Here is a 22,670-nt window from a genome sequence, read left to right as displayed (position 1 = left end):
TGACCTATATATTGTTTTTTCAAATCCCCTGATCAATAATATTCATTTCCATCTCTGTACATTAATTGTGAGTTCTGGTTTTACAAGATGAATGATAATATTTAAAAAAATATATATATATCTTATAAGAAGTGCTTCTTGTAACCGCTAGTCCCGAGGTAGGAACATGACTAACTACTTGTTGTGCTTCATTTGTGATGCAGGTGTGAAGAATCACATAATCATACCCTTTAAAAACGGTATGATCGTCTCAAAACGCCATGCTAAAATTAATTCGCTTTGCTTTGGAGCCCTCGGTGTGTGAATTTTTTTTTCCAAACCTCTGTTCAATCCATAGTTTGGGCAGCGGATGTGCACGTTTTCCCCCCTTTCTCCTCAAAATATTAATGTAACAAAGTGGAGGCTGTATTTCATTCATTCATTCTCCAGATCGCTTTTCCTGCGCTCAAGGGGTCGCAGGAGGGTTGAAACCTATCGCAGCTGTCACGGGGCGTCACGTAGAGAATTAAAACCATTCGCACGTTTTATAGAGACATATTTTGCAACCATTCACTTTCTAAAGACTGTGTTTCATTTATTCATTATCTACACCGCTTATCCTGCATTTTGGGTTGCTGGCGCCACTCCCAGCTGTCGCTGAGCGAGAGGCATTTCACCCGGTTAATCACAGGGCCACATATAGAAACATACAACTATTCGCTCACTCTCGACTATCCCTTTTGAACACAACTAAAGTCCGGGATGGGGGGGGTATTAGGGATCACGTCAATGACATGGCCGGTGTTTCAATCTAAAGGATCCTGTGCAACCTTATAAAACGGCTCCCCTGCAGCTAATTACCAGTAATCATGTTTTATAACCCAGCAGTCCAGGGATTTTATTAACTAAATACCAAGGTTCTAGTTTTATGTATCCGCACAGATGTTTTCTGAGTGATTCTGCTTCTTCAGCGTTGAGAATTTAATGAGCACGTCTTATGAGGCTCAGTTGCCTCCTCGGTGGAGCCCCCCCCACCCCCGCCTCTTGCATCACACTTTGAAACATTTTTTTAAAACAGAGGACGGCGATTTTTGTTTAAAAGAAAATGACACGGCCCACAAAGGACAGGGATTCTCACATGCTCTAATAATCCCCGTCCCACGCAACAGCCGCTCATTCATTCATTCATTTATTATCTATGCCATTCCTCGTGGGTGCACGGAGCAGTTGTGGGGCCGATCCCAGCTGGCAGTTCCCCGTGGATCACTCGCCAGTCGATCTCAGGGCTGCCAGTAATCATATTAATTGTATACAGATTCTGCAGAAAGAAAAACAGAGGTAGTTTCACTTTGCACACGTTATAGATGGTAACGGACCTGACCTCCCATAACGCGGAAAGATAAATGCCACGTTCCTATGCCTGTGTTTAGAATAGGGCTCTCTTTCATCTTGCGTTGGGACTCTGCCAGGAAAGAGTCTCGCTCTCCAGGGGTTTGACGCTTCCAGGTAAGAAATTCGAAATGTGTTTTTTTTGTTTTTGCAATTTAAAAAGACACCCTCCTCCTTTTTTTTTTTTCTCTCTCTCCACGGTATCTCACATTCCCTCTGTCATTAACTTTACGGGAAGGAATTCCATGATAGTAAAAGCAATTGTGTGAGTTAGGGAATTCATTGGTGTGTGTTTGTGTTGGGTGTGGGGGGGGTTTCTTAGAAACACAAGAGTTGATACCTCCTATTCTATTTCACAATGTTTTCCTTTGAACTGTGTACCAGTAAGTGATGACACGGGAACATCTGGATGCTACTCCTCTGGCAACTCATTCCTGTTACAATATTTTTCAAGCACTGAAGTTTATGTATTTGAGCTTGCCCCCCCCAAGAAAAAAAAAAAAAAAAATCTGATTCCAACAATAATAATATATATAATGCATTGACAGATGAACTCACTGGTGAAATTCTCTCCATATATTTTTTTTTTCCTCCCTCTGTGTTCACAATAATCCGACATTTCTCCACTCCACTTTTCTCCATGCGAGCCTGCACTCCAAGCCCCCCCATACGTGAAAGGGGATACCTCCTCTGTCAGCCTACAGCAGGGAGCACGCTCAACCATTGGCGGACGCCCCCAACACGCAAGGGGCGGGAGGGGGGGAGGGGGGGATATGAAAATATCAGAGTAATGGAAATCTTGTTTGATTTTGTCCTGCTTGTGTAGAATTTGTACACACTGTCAGGGGCACACACAAACACTTCTGGCATCAACTGCGGAGAGGGATCGGCGGCCCCCGTTGTTTAACACATTTCAGAAATGAAACATCGTGAACTTGGCTTTCCGTGAACTTATTTTGTCTGAGAAAACCATTACAAAGGAAAATATCGCAGCTCAACTGGTCTTGTTCATTTCTGCCTGGCCGCAATGGGAGGTAGATTGAATGTCAATGCAAATAAGTTTCTCCGAGTTTTCTGTCGCTGTGATGAAAAGGTCCCAGCTAGGGTTACCGGCTCTTAATCCACGCTACTGCGTTAACTGTAAATAACAGCAATGACGCAGCGCGGATCACTTGTTTTTTTTTAATAAAAAGGGCCTTTTTCATCCAAAAAAAAAAAAAAAAAAAGGTTGGCAGCAAAGAGAAGCAAGCAAAACAAATATATGTAGGACTAGAATGCAGAGTTCTCAACCCCGTTTAGTCAAATGCTTCACGAAGAAGTACAATTGTGCCTCAAAGGGTGGAAATGCCTCACATCAATATTCATTTCGATTCCAGAGCGGTGCATTTTCCCTTTGGTTCCAGTCACCGATTCTGTTGAACAAAGGGCAAGCGATAGGTCGCCGTTCCCTCTTTACAAAATTCACATAGATGTCAAGATAGGACGCTTTAGATAATGCTTGTTTTTGGACAAAAGGAAACCTCAAGCTGTGACTGAGGTGAAAAAGCAGCCACATGGAGCCCAGAGGAGAGACACTACACGCCTCTTTTTCCCCATTTCGGACGGGACGTTCCCAAAAAAACGTTGCTGTCAAATCAAGCGTTGCTGTATTTGAATATGTACAGACGGAAATGTGTTACTTTTATGACTAAGTGCTATAGAAAGTGTTAAATGACTGTCGCAATCTGGTGGCGGTCTTTTCACTCACAAATCTGGATAGGAGAGGGCTTTTTTTTTTTTTTTTAAATGTTAAATGAAACACTGACATCGTAAACCATATAATCAGCGAGTCTGTAACTGTAGAATAACGCAATGGTTGGTTAATCATAAACGGCCTCTGCACGCTGCAGCGTGTGTCTGGATTTAATATCCGCCTGTGTCACCGTAGGCAAACAATCTCAGACCTCCTGCACTTTGGACCTCTGGACACCGCTTGGAAATTCAGATGGAAGCGATTGCACGAAGCCAAGCATTTTCAACCTCAGCTCACAGCTGTTACTGCTCCTGATGCTCCAGCTGATGGGTGGGGCTGGACTCCTATATTTCCAGACAGAATAGAAGGAATTATATTGTTGCCTTCAAAAGAACGAGTGTCAGGTGATAACCTTGTCAAATGTAAGGAGAGATGTACTGTAGACGGCAGCTATTTGGATGCTCTAACAAAGACGTATCCTGAGAGTACTTTGGGGCCCGGTGCCGTCTCGAGGGATGTGTTTACTTGAGCTCCACTCCTTCACTCCATTGGAGGCCCGGTTTGATTTTGCAGGCTCCGCTAACAATGTTTGCTCTGCTTTACAGCCTCTGTGTTTGCTTTCTCCTTCACTGGAGCGACCGACTCTTAGTTTCGGCAGTGCTCAAGTGCTGGCATTTTCAGGGGGTCACCAGCCTAGGGCTCAGCCCACCCAGAATGTTGTGCATCAGGAGATAACAAAACAAAAGTCTTTAGGTGGTTTAGTGTGTGGATGTCACCCTTCCTGGTGCAACACACAGACACACACAATGCTCATTTAGCATTCATTAGAATGGGGAGAGCTTCCTTCAGACTAGGAGGTTTTTTTTCTGCATTCGTCAATTTCGAACCACTGGCTTTCCCTGGTGGATATGGAAAATTCATTGGTTATCCATAGTGGTTGCATTCAGGGTCATAGGGGGGCTGGGCGAGAGGTCCAGGTTCACCCTGGACCGGTCGCTAGTCGAGCGGTCACCAAGCACTACCTCGCTAATCGCACCTAGCTCCCAACCCCGCCCCCGAAAAAAACAAAAAAAAACAAATGTATGAATGTATATGGGTTTGAGATGGCTATTTGGTAGAGCGGTCACTTCAGACTTCCGACTACTGGTAGTTCGGCTCTTCGGTGACTGAGTTGCACTTTTTGCAAGTCGCTTTGGATAAAAGTGTCTGCTAAAAGACTGTAATGTAATGATAAAGAATCAGTCATTCACCCTCTCATTCACACTTAATACAGCGACGAACGACCATTTACTCCCTCATTCACGTCATATATTGGATATGCAGGCGTTCAAAAATCCTATAGTGACATACTATTCACCCTCTCATTCATATCATAAAGGCATGCAGCCATTCACCTTCTCATTTATGTTATATGGAGACGCGTCATACAAAGGCATGCAGCCATTCACATGTCCTATAGACATAAAATTCAATATCTCATTCACACGTCATATCGATGCATATTCTCGATGGCATCCGGACACAATCATTCATCTTCATATTCACACATCACAGAGACATGCAGGAATATATTCATGATATGGATAATATCACCAGATAATCAGGAAGTCAAAATTGTGCTTCCATTGGTGAATCCGGTTCTCAATCGAAGAACATAATAGATGTAATTCAGATCCACGGCGGGCAAGAAGATAGTGTATTGGAAAAAAACAAAGACATTAATCGTCCCCATTAAACTACACTTCGGCCCTACAACACAAATTTCAAGGATCTTCGTTATATTGTGAAGGTTACACGACAAAACTCAGAGTCACAACATTATCCGGTCTGTCTCCCCGGCAACTGACCGACAACTGCGTTTATTTCATGAAAACGCAAATGCAAGCGAAAGAAACAAAAGAAAAGAAGAATATGCCACGGACGAATACTTTCATACTCTTTCACACAGGGGAAAAAAAAAAAAAAATTGTTGCCACACACCTTTCCCCGCCAAACGGCCGCGGCTTGAAGTCAAAGTTTTATTTATCCTGATGCAAACGACACAGAGCTGTTATTTAGGCCTCCGACCCCTGATAACACCTTTGTTATAATTGTTGGGGGGGTGGGAATGGGTGGTATTATTAGTTCAGCCTGCTTGCTGGAGTGGGGAAGGATCACATGAGGCCTTAGGGGGGATGGGCAGCTTTCACGGTGCTGTTGTGGCTTTAAGAGTTTACTACCAATCACACACACACACACACACACACACACACAGTGCAGAAAGTTTTTTGGGAGAGCAGTGGGGCGATAGGAAGTGACGGGAGTGCTTGAGTTGCGAAAGCAAAGAGCGGGGAGTGGAGGAGGAGGAGGAGGAGGTGGGTGGAGAAAAAAAAAGGTGAATATCAACACAAAGCGAGGCAGAGGAGCAACGTGCCGGGCGGCGGAGCTCCAAGCGGGAGGCGGCGGCGGCAGACCGGAGCCCGCTCCGTGGGAGTGGAAGGTCCTGGAGCGCTGGAGGTGAAAAGTAATTTTTTTTTTTTTTTAAATTCTCTGCTTTTTTTTTTTTTTTAATGAAAGTTGGGGATTGTTGTTTCACTCTGTGACTGAGTTTGTTTTTTTTTTCTCCTTTTTTTTTTTGGAAGGGGTGAAGCGCAGCCCCACGGAGGAGCCAGACTTTAGGAGGAGGGGGGGGAGAAATCCAATAAAACGGCGGAGGAGGTGGTGCTGATATGAACGCGGATTTTTGGATGTCGCCCCGATTTTTCCCACTGTGTGTTTCCACTGCGCCCACGACGCGGGGATGTTCGCGAGTCGCATCGCCGCGGCTTCAGTGGGGATTCTGACCTGCCTGTGCGTCTTGGCGCCGGCCGTGGCTCCGGGGCTCGGCTCGGAGCTCCGGGTCCGGGTCCGGCTCTCCGACGGACTGGTGGCCGAGGAGGTGCTGGAGGCGGACAGCGAGAAGGACACGATATCCGTGGAATTCAAGCAGGGGGACGGCACGCTCATTACTTTCGTGGCTGATTTTAAACAGGTGAGTGGGTGGGCTGGTAAGATATATGCGTGGAAGTTCTCTTAAAGTCACATGATTGCGTCCCTAATCGATCTGTGATTGGTTATCAAGTCTTCACCCAGGAGGGGTCAGGTGTCAAAGTGACTTCAGGTGTGAGTTGTTTTTTTTTTTTTTATTTGTTTTTTCCAACAAAAGGTAGAGGTTGGAAACATCAAATCAAACTATTATTTGACTCCTGGGTAAACATCCCCTCACATTACCTCTCCCTGCGGTGATCAGTGTTGGAATCAGTGAACTCAAAGTTGGCCGCCCCCAGGCAGGGATGTAGTATCTCGCACACACACATACGGCAGAAGCTCAAAATAAAGCTTCGCAGACTCTCCTAACTCCCGCATCATCTGATGGGGAAGTCTTTCATCCCTTTTTTGCTCTCGTTTTGGCGTGAATATCACAAACGCGAGCGCAGCTGTTGCTACTTACACGTGGACTTGTGACCCCCCCCACCCCCAGGTTTGGGACCGACCTTTTGGGTCCACATGGTGAAGGTGTCTCTGAAAGCAGGCGAGAGCGTCCTTATCCGATCGTCCCCCCCCCCCCGAATAACTATCCCCGCCGCCGATTTCGGATTCATCGAGGACCAACGGGAGACCCGTAAATCTTGAACGCTGGCCGGAAAAGTATTTTATTGCCGGGTGTGTGAGGGGGATCGGGGCCACTTCCAGAGGCAAAGGCATGTGTGTGTGATGGTTGCTGTCACACAGAAGCTGACAAGCTGGTGAGATGTGAAGGGGGAGATTTACCAGGATTAAGTGGGCATGTCTGACCTTTTTGATCTGTAAGTCTGGTTCACTAACCAAAACAGCTAATTTAGAGTTGAAAGAGAAGAGGCCATCACCCCCGATAATTGGGGACACGCCGGTATGAAGACACGGACGCCGGCCTGTTTCCCTGCTTCCCCCTTCTCCTCGCGAACGCACAGGCTTCTACATATTTCCATATGGTTTTATTTATTATATAAAGCCAGCAGAACTTCTTAGATGTACCTCTCTGCTGCACTGATTTATCTCTTCCAGTTGTAGGTCAGCCTCCGTATCCCTCCTCTTGTGTTTCTTTCTCCCTCCCTCCCCCTTAATCTCAGCCTCTTGCTCACTTCCTCCTGTTCTCCCCCTCCGCATGTGGTTCTTATTCTGCTCTTGTTGCAGTATCTCCAAGATTTATGGAAAGTTGGAAGAGCTGTCACTTCCAGTTGCCAGGAATATAATGTCCAGATGAACCCATGTGGGATGGAGAGTGTTTTAACAGCGACGTTAAATGCCGGGGCAGCCTGATGGCCCGCGCAGACATATGGCCGGGTATCAGATGTATTTTAATCATTATTCATGTCACTCGTTGGGACGAGTAATGTATTTCATACATGCGTGAAAGTTACCGTTATCATTTTTGCGACTCATTGATTGTTGCGTAACGTGAATCGGGCTTTGAGAATCCTCGCCAGATTGTCGTAAATTGCCAGACCAAGTCGCAGTCAGCTGTTTTTATGGCGATGTGGCAAAGACAAAAATGGGAACCCGCGTTGCCATTTTGCGCCGGAGGAGGGATCTTCTGTTTGTGTTGATTTCAAGAGCGGTGAGACAGTAAATCACTGGAAGAATGGACCATGCTGTGCAGACCTTCAGGAAGATTATGTAGCCTCTTAAAATATGTAGCACGTCATGTTGAGTTAACCTTTTTGATATGTTGTCTTAGATAGGTGATTGTATTCCAAGATGTGTTTCTTAATATATCCCAAACTTGAATCCAGACTTGGGTGGAATTCATCATAAAAGTTCACATTTTTTTTCTTTAGTAGTTATCATTAACTTTGGACTCATGGCAGAAAATTCACAGAGGAAATCAGGGCCCAAAGCCATCGCGTTTCAGGATTTAGACAGTTTCACTGTTTCCGAAGGGTCTTCTGGGTGACGATGCGGCAAGAGTGTGAAATGATATTGGCCTTTTTCACCTCCCTGCTCCCTTTCAAGTGATCCTTGTAAATGAACTGTGGAAGAAAGACGTCAAAATCCCAACTGTTGGTCAAAATGTTGCCTGTTTCAATCAAATGGGTAACAAAGTGCCGCGAAAAAAAAAGCATAGAACTGGGTTAGAAACAAGAAGTTTGAAATGGTCCGAGCCTGTATACATCACATTTCTACATGGAACCTTGTGTGTGTGTGTGTGTGTGTGTGTGTGTGTGTGTGTGTGTGTGTGTGTGTGTGTGTGTATGTGTTTGTATATGTGTGTATATGTATATATGTGTATGTATGTTTACATACACATATATAAGTATATGTATGTATGTATATGTGTGTGTGTGTGTGTGTGTGTGCGTGTGTATACTCAGACATTCATGGTCACCGCAGTTGATGGCGGGCGGCCCATATATTGGACTTGGTTGCACCGTTGTTGTACACAAATGAGTGCTTTGAAATTCCAAATAGTTTTGCAAATTGAAAATAAAGCATTTCACATGCCAGTTGCTTAGGAGTTTCTATTGATACTATCGGCCTTGGTTTAAATCGATCTTTAATCGGCGGAAAGCAGCGCGTTGTTAGTATAAGTGCTTTCAGCTTTCACTAAGAATACCTGCAGTCTGCTGTTATTTTGCATTCGGCTTTGGATGGTTAATTATGTTTCTGTTGTAACCGCCTTGCAGTATTTTCATGGTCTGATCGCTGTCTCGGGCCTCCGGGCCAGAAAACTTTGCCAGGGTTGTGTTTTGTCTCCGCTGCGATCCTAGCTTTCAAAGTCTAGTACGGTATTTACATTGGAAACTCCAAATTATGTTTAACAGCAGCAATCTGTTTACAGTATAGGAGTATCCTTGATAGGACAGCCATGTAAACATAGATATTCCGTCGAAAAGTGGTATTCCTATAAACATGTTTGTTAGATTCCACTCCACCACAGCTTTGCGTTTTCCCCCAACAAGCACTGATGTAATTTATAGTCAAGTCTAAAGACCTTGAGTGAAACTAAAGCTTGGGATTAATCCAACAAAAATGTCTCACTTATTTATTTCTTTTTCGAAGCTGTTTTTGGTCAATTTATTCGGGTGAACATTGCCAGGAAAAAAAAAAAAAATGCTGGTCAGTTAATACTTCGGATGTCAAGTTCTCACGTCAAAAGTTGTGTCTTTGTCAATGCAGGAATGTAAGCAACCCATCTGAATTGACACACGCTATTCGCCAGATGTAATGAGGCACATCCTCGCACACATTTACATGCTCCGGAATCTCGGCTGCACTTGAACAAAGCCCCCGCTAATAAATCTAGATTCATGTAAAGAAAAACATTTTGTCAATGGGCCACAAAAGACAGCCGTATGGCGCTGTGGGGTTTAACATTTTCTGAATGCATTCCACAAATGATATAGAGTACATGCATAAAAATGGGATTCGCATTCCCCCGTTGAAATTGCCAGTGAAATAGAAATGCTGATTCGCATGCCGTTCCGAGTTGAATAACTGGCCTCTTGACGGTCGACGAGCTCTTGAAATCACCAACGGCAACAGTGCACCAGACGCCACCATTTATATTCACTTTAGTTTTGGTCTAACTCGGGTAACACGTTGGAAAATGCGCATTTTACAATTTATCGCCGAAGGCACGGCCAGAGCCGCTCCCGCTGCTCTCATGGGTCACATGAGAGGCAGATGTTGGCGGCTACCTGGAATTCAGTCTCACACTGCTAAGACTTATAATTTAGTAAACAATAACACTGGTGCAGGGGGAAAAAAAAGTAGGTTAGCTCATGTATCAGCTTTATTTCAGTCACCAAAACATGAGTTGAGACCAAGGTGGCCTTAAGTAACTCCAGTCAGACCTGGTTGTTGTTGGCTTTTCCATTTTATAGCTGATTTGCATATTTATGGATTCTTACCACTATATACACATACTGTGCTACATACACTGTATATATACAGTCATATTTTATGTATCTCTTGAATTGCCTCTCCAGCCTACATTGCACTTTGCATCGCTGTTTACCGCAATGTCAGTATCAGGTGTAACCGTGTACCGGAGCCAAATTCTTTGTATCTGTGAACATACTTTAGCCAGCAAAGCTGATTCTGATGAGAAGAGTAACCGTAGTATCTGCCACAAGAACCATTTTTTCCCTTCTACTCATCGTAGAAACCTTCAGTTGGTCCAGTCACCACTTTATCAGTTTCGCCACACCCAGACTGTTGTTCATTTTTTTTTTTTAAATCGCTGGGAAAAACTTTCCTCTATAAGCCAGTGGTGTCTTGCCAAGGATAATATTGTTTCAGATAGTGTTAAGGACACGCTGTAGTGTGAAATGACCCCACATACTGTTGTGATATTAAGCACAGTTGAGTCACTATGTCCCTATAACAATGTGAAATAAAAAAAAAAGCTTGTTGGAGTTTGCTATAAACCGTCAAACAAATACACTTCTCTCTTGGCTGAAGCCCAAGCCTGCAGAGCAAATATGTGTAACAAAACTAACAAAAATATGAGTAATTTAATTCGCACCTTCTCAACAAAATTAAACTCCCGAGTTGCAGCAACTCGGATGGATCGACACGATTTGCCTTGTAACCCCAATTTTTTAAATTTTTTTGGTTCGTTTTACACCGGTGTGATAAAAAAACCTCTCCCACGTTTTTCGAGGATTAAATGTAAAAATCAAGATAAACAAGTATACTTGTCATGCTGTGACTCGACGTGGGGAAATTTGAATAGTGTGATTCATTTGGAATTGCCACACTGTTTATTCGGAACGTGTCGGAAATGAATGAGCAGTCATGGCCTAATATATTCATGGATTTTTATTGTCGATGTTGAGGATCTTCTTTTTAATTCCCTTAATTGCTCACTGTTTGCCCATGATTGCAAGCAGCAGTCTTTCACCCGATAAACCAATACCGTTTCGGTCTTGAACTTCAGCACTTCTTATTCCCTATTGACTTTAAAAAATAGCTCCTTTGCTCTTGTCCTCGGCCTTCAAAGCTCACATGGGCCTCCTTTTGGCCTCTCGTGGCCCCTCAACCCCTGTTGATGTCTTTATCCTTCTCCCTCCTCCCACCCGTCTACCAGATGTTCATCTTTAATGCTTCAGATAAAGAAAAGGCTTTCAATTCCCACAGTCTCTCAAAGGCATTTTTCACCCACCTGATTCCATTTCCTCCCCCCCTTTCTCCGATGATCTGGGACGGCAGGGATCTGGAGTACCGGCGTTTGATCATCCCTGGTATTGTTGCTCTTTTCAATTTGCAAAGTCATCAGTTGTCTACCTCGGAGAATCTAAGATCGCAGTTGGCAACAGAAAAGCCAGCAAAGGTTTTCACTCAGCTCAGCAAAAGCCTTTTTTTTTCCCCTCCCTCTGCCCCGCCGTGTCAAGGAAGATAGTTAAATTCAATTCGTGGCTTTGTCACTCTGGTTTGCTTGGCCTGTTTCGTTTCAAACACACTAACTTGAATGAGTGCCCTGTGTTGTGCAGACATTGTGACCGAATATTTGAATTCTGAATGGAAAACTTCATTTCTAAACAATTCTTCAGTTCTCTGTGTATTTTTCTAACTGATTGAATTACAACTCTGCTATGTAAACAATTTAAGTTCATATAGGAAAGTCTGACAGCTGTATAGGCTGCCTCAAAGACAATAACCAAGTACTGTAATTTCCGAATCATAAGCTGCTACTTTTTTCACGCGCTTTGAACACTGTGGCTTCAACAGTGATGCGGTTAATTTATGGATTTTTTTTGTGGGGGGCTAACAAGCTTCATGCCGCCAAAACATTTAGCCTCGTCACATCGGACAAAACAACATTACCGTGAAATTCTGAAGCTGTTCAATTCCGACACAGAAGATGATTTTTATGGTTTTAGTGCGCAGGAGGAAGATGAAGATAGCGATCAGCTGGAGTAGGACAAAGCGGGGATAGAAATAGATGGACGGATGGATGGACTTTTCCTTGTTCCATAATTAATCTTTTTCGTCAGCCGTGTTACTGGCACTGTTTGGAGAAAAGCATTTCTAGTATGTATTTATGGATGTTACCAGTATCTATTTAATTAAAAGTTAAAAAAAGAAATTCTGTGTAAATATCTCATATTTCAACATGAACACCTGCAGCTTATAGGCAAGTACAGCCTATATATGTACACATATATGTATGATTGTATTTATTTTTAGCCGGTGCGTCTTATATCCAGGAGCGCTCAGTAGTCCGGAAATTACGATTTTGTAAAATAACGTGATCACTGGTTGCCAAGCCATGATTGATTGCTATCCACATATCAGATAATTTTCTTTTATGTTGATTTATATTATAAATTCATTCATTCATCATCTGTACTGGTCAGCCTGTACTCTGGGTCACTAGGGTCTGGATCCTATCCCAGCTGTCACTGGGCGAGAGGCAGGGTTCACCCCGGACCAGTCGCCGGTCAATCGCAGGGTCTTATACAGAGACAAACTTTCACTCTCTTAGTCACACTTAAGTGCAATTTTCCCAATTTTTGTGCAATTAACCTTCCGCGTATGTTTGGAATGTGGGAGGAAATCCGAGAACCGCGAGGAAATCGACGCAGACACGGGGAGAACATGCAAACTCCTTGTGGGAATTGAACCAGGCTCGCTCCTGCTGTGATGTGAAAGCTCCATCCCATTTTTCATATATATATATATATATATACACACACACACATCACATATCATCACTCTCTTAAAATAATCGCCTAAGTCATTTGTTTGTTTTTTTTACAATTTTTTTTTTTTCCTAAATTATTTCTACATGATGCTGACCACCTCTGGCAAAATTGCCTACATCCTCAGTTAAACAGATTCTACCCCTTTAGTAGAAATTACCTATGTCAAGAGTTCAGTTTTTGTGTTTCCTGAAAAAATCTGGAAAACAACTTAGGCGGTTATTTTAAGAGGGTGACGATATATTAGATACTGTATAATTTAAGTAAGCACCTATTAGTAGAGGAGAGACAATGTTAAATCCTTGTATCTTTCAGATAATGTGCCTCTACAAAGAGTAATGACTATATCTACATATCTATATATCTATACTATATCTACTATATAACTATTTCCTTTGGGATAAATAAAGTTGTTCTTATTCTTATATCTCTGAACGTCTCATTGTTGTCTCGTTTTTTTTAAAAAAAAAAGCTTTTAATTGTAGTGCTACAGGATATGAAAGCTGCAGAACAATAGTTACAGTGAATCAGATTGGGACACTAGTTGTCTCCATTGTTTACCCCCTTATCTATCCGCCTCATTTCCTTCCATGTTAACACTTGCTGGTTTTCTCCCGCTCATTTCCTGAAGGCAGGGTTTACGTAAACAGCTCGCGTCAGTGGATAATTGTGTCTACTTTACATGAATTAATAGTTCCCTCAGTGTGATCTGGACTTGTCTGGCAATGGTTGGAAGGGCTTTTTGCAGATCAAATAAACTTCAAGTATAAACTCCCAAAGTTAGCTACCTTTCACTGTGGAGAGGAGAAACGCCAACGGGAGCAGCTTTTCTCCCCGGTGTTTTTACAGTCCATTCACGAGCAGTTTTTTTGCTAATTGGTTCACTTTTTGGACAGCCAGGTGTCCGGCCACAAATGTGACTCTGCATTCCTGCCGTCGGAGCCTCTGTAATTAGGTTCAACTGGGGCATCCCTTAGTGCTGCGACTTCTCTCCTGACTCCTTTTGTCTGCGAGTAGGCCTTACCCTTTCAGCCTGATCTTTAATCCGCGTTCTTCACCTGCATTCTTTGACGAGGCTCCTCTCGTGCACCGCGAAAATTACCATCCCCTGTCACCAAATACGGTCGATCCTTTCTTTAGGAAGCTCAGTATATTTTGTCATTTATGAAATGACATAGACGTTAGCGGGATTGTTTGCAAGGCTTTGTGTAATTTTCATCTTTAATTGTTGAAATTTGTCAATTAATATACGTTTATCAGAAGTTTCATTGAAACGGCTGTTTAGAGTTTCTGGTACTTCTGTGTTCAGCCACCATTTATTTAATTAACAAAAAAAAAAAAAATTAAACCAAGGGAAAACTCACAGACAGTCATTCCACGGCCATCCCAAATGAATCATCAAATAGCGGCTGACTAGCAGGAGTCCAGAGCCAGCCATCAGCCTTATCAACCGACAGGGTCTTAGAGGGGATTGGAAAACAGGAAGAACCCCCCTGCACAAGGGATATGCACTGGCCCATGCACTGTGCGAGTGTGTGTGTGTGTGTGTGTGTGTGTGTGTGTTTGAATTACCATCCATGCATGCAAGTGTGAGGACAGTTTGGAGTGGCTTGAAGTGAATGGGACCCAGTAATGTATTCACTAGGTTATTTAAGTACTTGGTTTTATCGTACGCCTTCATATTACCGTCATTTTCGCACACGTTGAAGAGTCTATCTGGGCTGCCGGGCTGCAGCTACATTGACTGAGATTGTTCACTGTAAATGGCACCCTTAGAGTGTCTGAATAGGCTTTTGTGTTCCCCTTAAATAATCTGGCTCACCAAAGGTAACCGCTGATGAAACAACCCCCCCCCCCTTCTCCTGTTTAACAGGTCTCTCTGTGACCCACTAGTGAGGTTGCATGAATGCAGGCCTGTGTTTGGCTGCTGGCCAGTGCTAGTTTGTCTGCAAATGGTCCAAGTCCTGGGTGTCACGAAGCAATGCGAAGGAATCTGTTCTTGTGTGGATTATTTATAGCTGTGGTGACATTTAAACTGCTCTGGTGGGGGCAAAAAAACTCAAGACTACACTGTCCTTTGATTATGGTATTTCTTGCCTCTTTCAAGATGGGAAAATGCCACCCTTTTAATTCTTAATGTACCTGGTTATTTTCTCTTAAACGTTGGGTCCGCAAACCTTTAATTTCATTTAAGTCTGGGGGTAATGCAGTTTTAGGGAGTGACTCATGTTCATGACTTTGGGCTGCATTTCACCATGGAGATTTTGGAAATTCAAAAGATCGAGGTTTGATATTCAAGAGCATTAAGTTTAATTGACCACAATGTGCCTAAAGTGAATTAGAAGTCCGTTTGCTTTTAGCCTCTTGGGCGTATAATATGTCTAACCTGGAATGCAGCCACTATGAGGTATTCTTATTATTTGCAGACAGGGTAGCAGTTTTGCTTTGATTTTTTATTTATTTTTTTATTTTTTTCCAAACGTATTATGCAAAAGCGAGATAAAACCGCAGTACCATTTTAATTCAGCATGAACTTGGCACTTTTTTATATTTGGCTTAATCTATTGCAACGTAAGACCTATTCTTTTGTATCGGTTTCGTGATCAGAGCTTATATATTCATGATATTTTGCACATTTATTGTTATATACCCTTACTATTGCAGTCACGCAAGCATATCTTGCTCTCTAAATTCATGTAACAATGGCCTTGATAAGGAGTCATGTTTTTTTTTTTTAAAGCCACATGATAAGTGAGGAATTCTTTCAAGAGAATCGATGAGATATGGATCACGCCTGTGTTAGTTTTGCACACTTGTTTTAGAATTGTCAACAGCTGCGGTATTATTGAAGATATTTCCCACTGATGCTAATTTCACTTCCTTTTGCTTACATATCCATCCATGTCATCATCTTTGCTTTGACTGATCAAAGATGAAGATCAGAACATCACATAATATTTCTATGAGGGAGCACTTCTTAAAACCCATGCATTTGGGAAATTATTAACCATATTAAGTTTCACGGAGATAAATTCGGGTGTAGGTTGTGAATGACTCATTTAATACATTTTGATAGCTGGCTAGGCCCAATGCCAATATTGGCTTTTTTTTTTTTAATGAGTAACTACCATTAAAGTCCTCACACTCCTTTAATTCCCCACTGTTTTCTTTTACAAACAAATCCCCATGTATCTTCAAACTGAACCTTTAGGCGAGCAGACATGAGCCACCGCTTCTGTCTGGGTATTCACAGTAGCCGTGATGTCACTGTTTGCTTTTGAAAGCCCCGCTGATTATCATTTCTGCTGCACCTCAACGGCTGAGAAATAGACCGTTATTATTACTGATTTAACCCCGCCAGTAACCTCAGTCCGTTCATAATTAACTGGAAAGGTGCTTATTTTGGTAGAAATGTTGGAAACCCGAAACCCCAAAAGGTGCCGGTCTAGACATTTCCCAGAAGTTTTGACACCAACTCCTCGATGTATCATTCAGAATTCCTTTTAAATATATCCCATAGTCAAAAGCCAAAAGGTCACACTGGGCCGTTTAACATGAACAATGGTCCCAGGATGATATTAGCTGGACACGAGAAGTAACATCGGTAGCTGTACCCTCTTCTCGACCTTTTGGCAGGAATCCAGTCTCCGGACACTACCAGGAGATAATCATTAATCTGGACATATAATGAAAAAGAGGAGGAGGAGAGCTAAGTGTCCGCACTTTAGCGTGGTGTAGTCTCCGAAGAAGCCGGGGTTGGTGGAGCCGCTCTCCTCTCTGTAATTATCTGGAGGACCCTGGGGCAAATCCATGTGGCTGACGTGAATGTCTTCCCCCTTCTCTGTCTTTCTCTGCCTATACATGTGTGTACACACACACACACACACACACACACACACACACACACAGTGTCCTTGCATAGCGCCATGTGTCTGCAATATGGGAGGTCTTGAAGTAGTGGCCTCTGAGTCTCCCCACACTTGAAGGCAAATGGTACTTTTGCCTGTTTCTCTGTTGGCTTTGTACCGTATACTTATTATCTCATTCTATTTACCGCTTTACCGGTAACTTCTCTGTGCTCGAGGGCTCTTAAATCGTTCTGCCGTAAAAAAATAAATAAAATAAAAATAAAAAAAAATCAATGCGGGATCGTTATGACAGTATGGGGATGTCTGAGATATTTATTTTTGACTCCCTTTTGCCTCCATGTTCCCTGCAAATCCATCTTTTCATTGGGCTTCACAGAGGCGCGTGAGGTTAATATCACACGAAGGCCACAAATCAATATTTGTTCAGTAATTTGCTCTCCAAAGGTCACGGTATCCCACAATTGTCTGCCGGAATACCCCATGCTTGTATTGTATCTCTGCCAGAAACTCCTTTCAGAGACAAAAGTGGTTTCTCACAATGAGGAACCAGTGATGGTTTATGAAAAGCTGCAGAGCTTCTGAGACCAGCTGTGTTCCTATCGGTCCTTCGTACAGTCATTTCATTCTGGCAGCGGCTCCGGCGAGTTTCAAGAGAGCTCTCAATGAGTTATCTGTGGTCTGTTTATCGTTCCAGTCCCCTCTGCTCGGGGAGTGAGAGCCTTGAAACGTCTCCTCTGGAGCCTGTTTGCCTCAGATGGGAGTGTGAAAAGTGGAGGAGGGGCATTCGGGACCAGAGCTTAAAGTGGGAAGGGGGTGGACTCGGGGTCGTGTCAAATGAATAAGAAGACAGGTCTGTTGGAGCTTCCCATCATGCTTTGCTGGTCTACTCACAGAACTCTTTATGGCCTTGGGTTTGGTGCCAGATCTCTCACGTACTTGCCAACACCAACATGTTTTCTCGGTAAACTCTCCGTTATCATCATTCAGCTTCTGCAGTCTCTCATAGATTAACAGGAGAAAATGTGTTTCGATACCCCTTATGAGAGATTTTGATGATCCTTTTCAGACCTCAGCCTCTTTTTGAGAGATAAAACAGCACAGTAATACTGCACAGGCTTGCAAAATAGAAATAAACTGTCAGATGTGGTTCTTTGAGCACAGCGAGTATAATTTACTTTACCAGACAGTTGTTTGGACAACGCTTAAGTCCATATATTAAATTACTTAGAGTAAATGGAAAAGTTTAAACGTAAGCGCCAAAATGAAGTTTGCTCCTCTACGAGTTTGCATTTATAGACAGTAGGACATTTTAGCGCGGCTTCACACCGATGGCTGGAACGCAAAACCTCCTATTTGACAAAAAAACACTTTTTTCAGGAAATGAAAAAACATTTCATTTGATTATAGTATGGTCTTTGTTAAAGATATTTAAGAATATTCTATTGTTCAGACTATATTTCTGTGTTATAAATTAAAAATACATAGCATGTTTTTTTTACCACTGACAATGCCGATGAGTGTTTTTTTTTTTTATTTTTATCTGCTTCATTGTGCGCATAGGAGTTTAGTCATGTGACATTTATGTCAAAAGAAAAGGCGGGATAATCTTGCAGATAGACTGAAAATGTGAAGCCATCCCGTTTCTCACCATTCAATGCCGAAACCCAAAATCGAAAAATTTGCAGATAGGAGGTTTTGCATCCAAGCCATCGACACGCCACCTCAGCCTCTTCTGGAAGTCGTATGTTTATTCATTCGGCCGGACATCTCTCGCCCCTCGCAGGATGTGAAGATATTCCGAGCGCTGATCCTGGGCGAGCTGGAGAGAGGACAGAACCAATACCAGGCCTTGTGTTTCATCTCTCGCCTCAACCGCAATGAGATCATTCCCAGCGAGTCCATGGCTCGTCTCAGACAGGTACACACACGACAGATCAAAACACCCCGCCGCGGCATTCATTTGTTTGTGTGACAAACGCCATTACTTGCTTTTCATCAAAAGTTTCTGATGTAACGTGTTCTCTTTCATTCTCCAGAAAAATCCTCACGCTATCCGCCTGGCAGAGGAGCGGAGGGGGCTGGAGCAGCTGACGATGGGCGCGTCGGTCAATCTCAGTCGGGCCTGGCAGCTCAGCTCGCACATCCACAACATGTGTAGCGAGGCACGGGAGGCAATTTACACAAGAGAGGCCGATGTCAAACACTGGCTGGCCAAAGGTCGGTGCTCACTTGGTTCTCTTTTCCGATGTTCGTCGGAACAGATGCGCTTTGTACGCAATCAGTTCCAGAATATCTCGCTTAACCCGCCCCCATTTTTGCATTCTCCCTCTTTCACTTCACCGACCAGTCGTTATCACCGCAACACTCCCGTTTCTGGTCCGTGTCACACAGAGCGTTCTTTCCAGTCAGTTATAGTTTATAGTTTGAGCCTCGAGTTTTCGTCACCTTGTCTCTTTACATTTCCAAAAGATTTTCTGGTGTCGCTTCTAAGAAATTTGTTACCGGGACACGGTTAAAGGTCGACCCTCGGTAAAGACAAATGCACCCAACCTCTTGTTTCTGTAATCCAGTGAAGATAAAGAGATGGGCTGGCTGTTAAGACATAATCCTCCATTTTTTTTATTCAAATGAACACTTTGCCACGGTAGTCTTATTTCAACATATAAAAAAGAGACCCCTTAGTATCTTCTACTCGGAAAAGATTGTATTGTAACGTCGACAAAAAACACTGCAGCTTCGCTTTATAATAATGACATCTCAAGTGTTTCACCAAACCTTTAGTGACAGATTTTGCAATGTTTTGGGCTCTCTTTCTCTTTTTTCTCTTTCCTAGAATAAGGGAAATCATTGTAAATCCCAAGGTATTGCAGTATCGCCACCCACATGTTTTGCCCAGTTAGTGTTTTGTCCCTTGCCTTTGCCCTATTTATTTAAGGATACGATAGGGCACGATAGGGGTTAGCGCCACCTCAAATAATACTTTATCATCTAAATAACTGAAAGTGGTAACAGCCTCCTAATGGCTTTAGTGTAAGACAGTTGTTTTTTTTTTTGCTCCGCATTTAAGTAATATTTTGGACGATGGTATAGGCTGATAATTCTAATGTAATGAATATATGACTGGAACAATGACTAGATAACAGAACACAAGAAATTCGCGTTCGGTTACCTCAAAAAGATTTCGAAAAAGAATGGCGGCATATGCTGGGAAATCTACCTTTTAACAGGTTCAAAAAAACCTGCTCTAAATATGTGGATGAACACGTTGCATCATCATAACAACATGAAACCACATTGTGAAATTCAGAAAAAACCTTTTCCTTTGCACAAACCCAGAACTACACGCCATACAAGCTGTGTGTTATCACTGTAATCCGTCTGTCGCGTGTATTTTCCCCCGTAAAGCAAGGACATCCATCTTCTTGTCTCAGCATCGGGAAGATGGCTAGTTTTCTTGAGTAGAAATGAAGTCGAAATTGTCCCGGGTGGGGAGAATCGATATGACGGCGCTACTGTTCTTTTACAGCACCACTCTGGAGGAAACAATGTTGACGGTCACGGTTCTACGCCATTATCTGTGAAGGCCATCACCGCAGCATCTCCTTTGCATAACAAAGCTGCCCTTTTACTACACCATCTCCCCTCTTTTTAGCCTTTTTGTGATCCTGTTTGAGTTCATTACAATTTGTAATCGGTTGAAATCTGAATGCCCCGTGCAGGCGCGGATACTGTATCTCTCTTTTGTTTTTCAAACGACGAGCTGTGATAATAAAACGCCTCTTCCCTTTGTTGTAGGTGTGGATGGCTCCATATTCGAGGTCCTGCCCCAAACAACAGACGTGCAGAGTATTCAGGTCTGTCACTCTACTAAGGACTTGTGGCAGCCGTGTCTCTGCACATACAGCTTGCGTCTGGAGTGGTATCCGTGTCTGCTGAAGTACTGCCGTAGCCGGGACACAACGGGCAAAGGCTCCACCTACAAGTGCGGCATAAAGAGCTGCAGCAAGGGCTACCATTTTACCTACTACGTTCCCCAAAAACAGCTTTGTTTATGGGATGAGGAGACCTAACATTTTGTTACGGACCAAATACACTTTCCCCGACCAGGCCAACGCTGCTCCACCCATGCTACTCAAAGTAAACACAGTAAAACTGGGCCACAGTTTATATAATGTTAAGTGAAGCGGTCTCAGGTGGGGGGTAGTGGTGAGCTCCAGATGTTCAAGCTGAAAAAAAAAATCCAGGTTCCAAATGAGAACAAAAACCTTTGTGCAAGGAGAAAGAGCGATATAGCACAATGTTGCAAGAGGAGCCGCCAACTATAAGCTGTCTCTGGGAAAATGGCATATAACTGGCGAATAATGTGATGCTGCCACAGGGCTGTCATTTTTGTGCCTTCAGCAGGAGAAATTATCGGGACAAATGACAGACCGACAACAGTGACCTTTTAATGAAAGCAACAGCCTAGAGCTGACAAGCCAGGCGAGAAACAACGGCCCGTGTTTGATCCTGCAATCTCACTCTTCAATTCTATTGAAGGCAATTTTGGATGGCAGGCATTTCTATCTCATCGTTCAAAGAAATGTTGCTGGCTAATTTAAAAAAAATAATAATGCATCTCCAGTGCTAGCTTTATTTATTTTGGTTGCAACGTGAAATTATGGATGACTATTTTTGTATCTTTTTTTTTTTTTTGTGTACAAATAACCTCATGCAGATTCTTTTTGCATTAAATAAACTGTTCAATACCACATTTCTAAACCGCAGGTCCTCATCTCAAGAAGTATTCAAGCTCAATCGGAAAGACTTTGAATTTGAATGTCGTATCTATTCTCATCTTATTACCATTATTTTATTTTATTTCTTGTTTCTTTTGTGACCTAATACAATGTAGATGAACTGGATATATTATTCTGTTTTGATAGAGCAGTTCCATCTATGTATTATCTACCGCTTATCCTACACTCAGGGTCGCGGGGGATGCCATAGCCTATCCCAGCTGTCATTGAGCGAGAGGCGGGGTGCACCCTCGACCGGTCGCCAGTCAATCACAAGGCAAAATATTGAACCAGCCAAACAACCGTTCACTCTCTGATTCACACTCAAGGGGACTTTCCCCTTCCCCCCCCGCCCACCCCCAATTAACCTTGTGCATGTTTTTGCATGTGGGAAGAAACCCACTCAGACACGGGAGAGCTTGCAAACTCCACACAGAAAAGTCCAATGTTGGAATTGTCCTTCGTGCTGTGAGGCAGAAGTGCTAACAATTTATTTCTAATACTTACATTCTCAATCTGACATAGTGTGCCAAATGAACCAAAGTAAAACAAGAAATAGTAGAAGACTTTTCAGATTTCGGAGGAGCGATCCAGGATTTTGCCTATACTTGTTTGGACTTGTTGAAGAGTCACACTGGTACGTGACCATTTTGGATGATCTCCACTGCCACCTTCTGTTCATTTTTAAATTTTTTAAATTGCCCTTTTTTTTAATAATTTCATGCATAAACCAGTGGCAGCATTCTGGACTTTATTCCATTTATTTATTAATAACCCTGGTTAATTATAATATATATGTCAAGGACCACTTCTTGAAGGCATAGGACCAAATTTTTTTTAGAGCAACAAGTTAATTTTGATTCACCTTACTGCCATCTGCTGTCTTTGGTATGTTCTGCTAACTTAAAAACCAAATGAGTGAAAGCATTTCTATTTGTGGCCATTTCTCGTTATGCCCTTTTCTAGAGAGCAAGTGCCTTAATATTTCCCACCTTTTTTGCTTTGTAATTATAGATGAAGTTGTCAAACGTTTTTTTTTTTTATATAAAAGAGTTCTACGTGCTACGACGTAAAAGTCGCCTAAAGGATAAAAATGAAGCATCTGGACAATGTACCTTTTCAGAGTTGTGTTTTACATTTAATTGTTTCAATAAAGTTTTCTTTGCACTGCACATCTTGCATTGTCTCCTTTCCCGTTGTAATACCACTTAGCACCGCT

The 22,670-nt window shown here is 42.8% G+C and overlaps 1 protein-coding gene across 3 annotated transcripts; it reads left to right on the top strand.

Annotated features, from left to right (window-relative positions):
• Positions 1–3,107: 3,107 nt before the first annotated feature.
• oafa (OAF homolog a (Drosophila)) lies at positions 3,108–22,623 on the top strand. Of its 3 annotated transcripts, none has more exons than XM_086164355.1 (5): positions 3,108–5,596; positions 5,722–6,110; positions 18,457–18,591; positions 18,710–18,890; positions 20,469–22,623. In XM_086164355.1, exons 2-5 carry the CDS (start codon positions 5,880–5,882, stop codon positions 20,741–20,743), a joined length of 822 nt encoding a protein of 273 aa, XP_086020481.1. In that variant the 5' UTR covers positions 3,108–5,596; positions 5,722–5,879; the 3' UTR covers positions 20,744–22,623. The 3 variants fall into 3 exon arrangements, with proteins under 3 accessions (XP_086020481.1, XP_086020480.1, XP_086020479.1); XM_086164354.1 differs by having other exon boundaries at positions 3,108–5,603; XM_086164353.1 differs by having other exon boundaries at positions 3,108–6,110.
• The last annotated feature ends 47 nt before the right edge of the window (positions 22,624–22,670 follow it).

This window comes from Fistularia commersonii, chromosome 18 (assembly GCF_037954325.1).
Source record: "Fistularia commersonii isolate RoL2024-O1a breed Wild chromosome 18, RoL_Fcom_v1.0, whole genome shotgun sequence".
NCBI classification, from domain to species: domain Eukaryota; kingdom Metazoa; phylum Chordata; class Actinopteri; order Syngnathiformes; family Fistulariidae; genus Fistularia; species Fistularia commersonii.
Note: the sequence above shows the minus strand (reverse complement) of the source record. Positions and strands in the feature narration are given on the sequence as shown.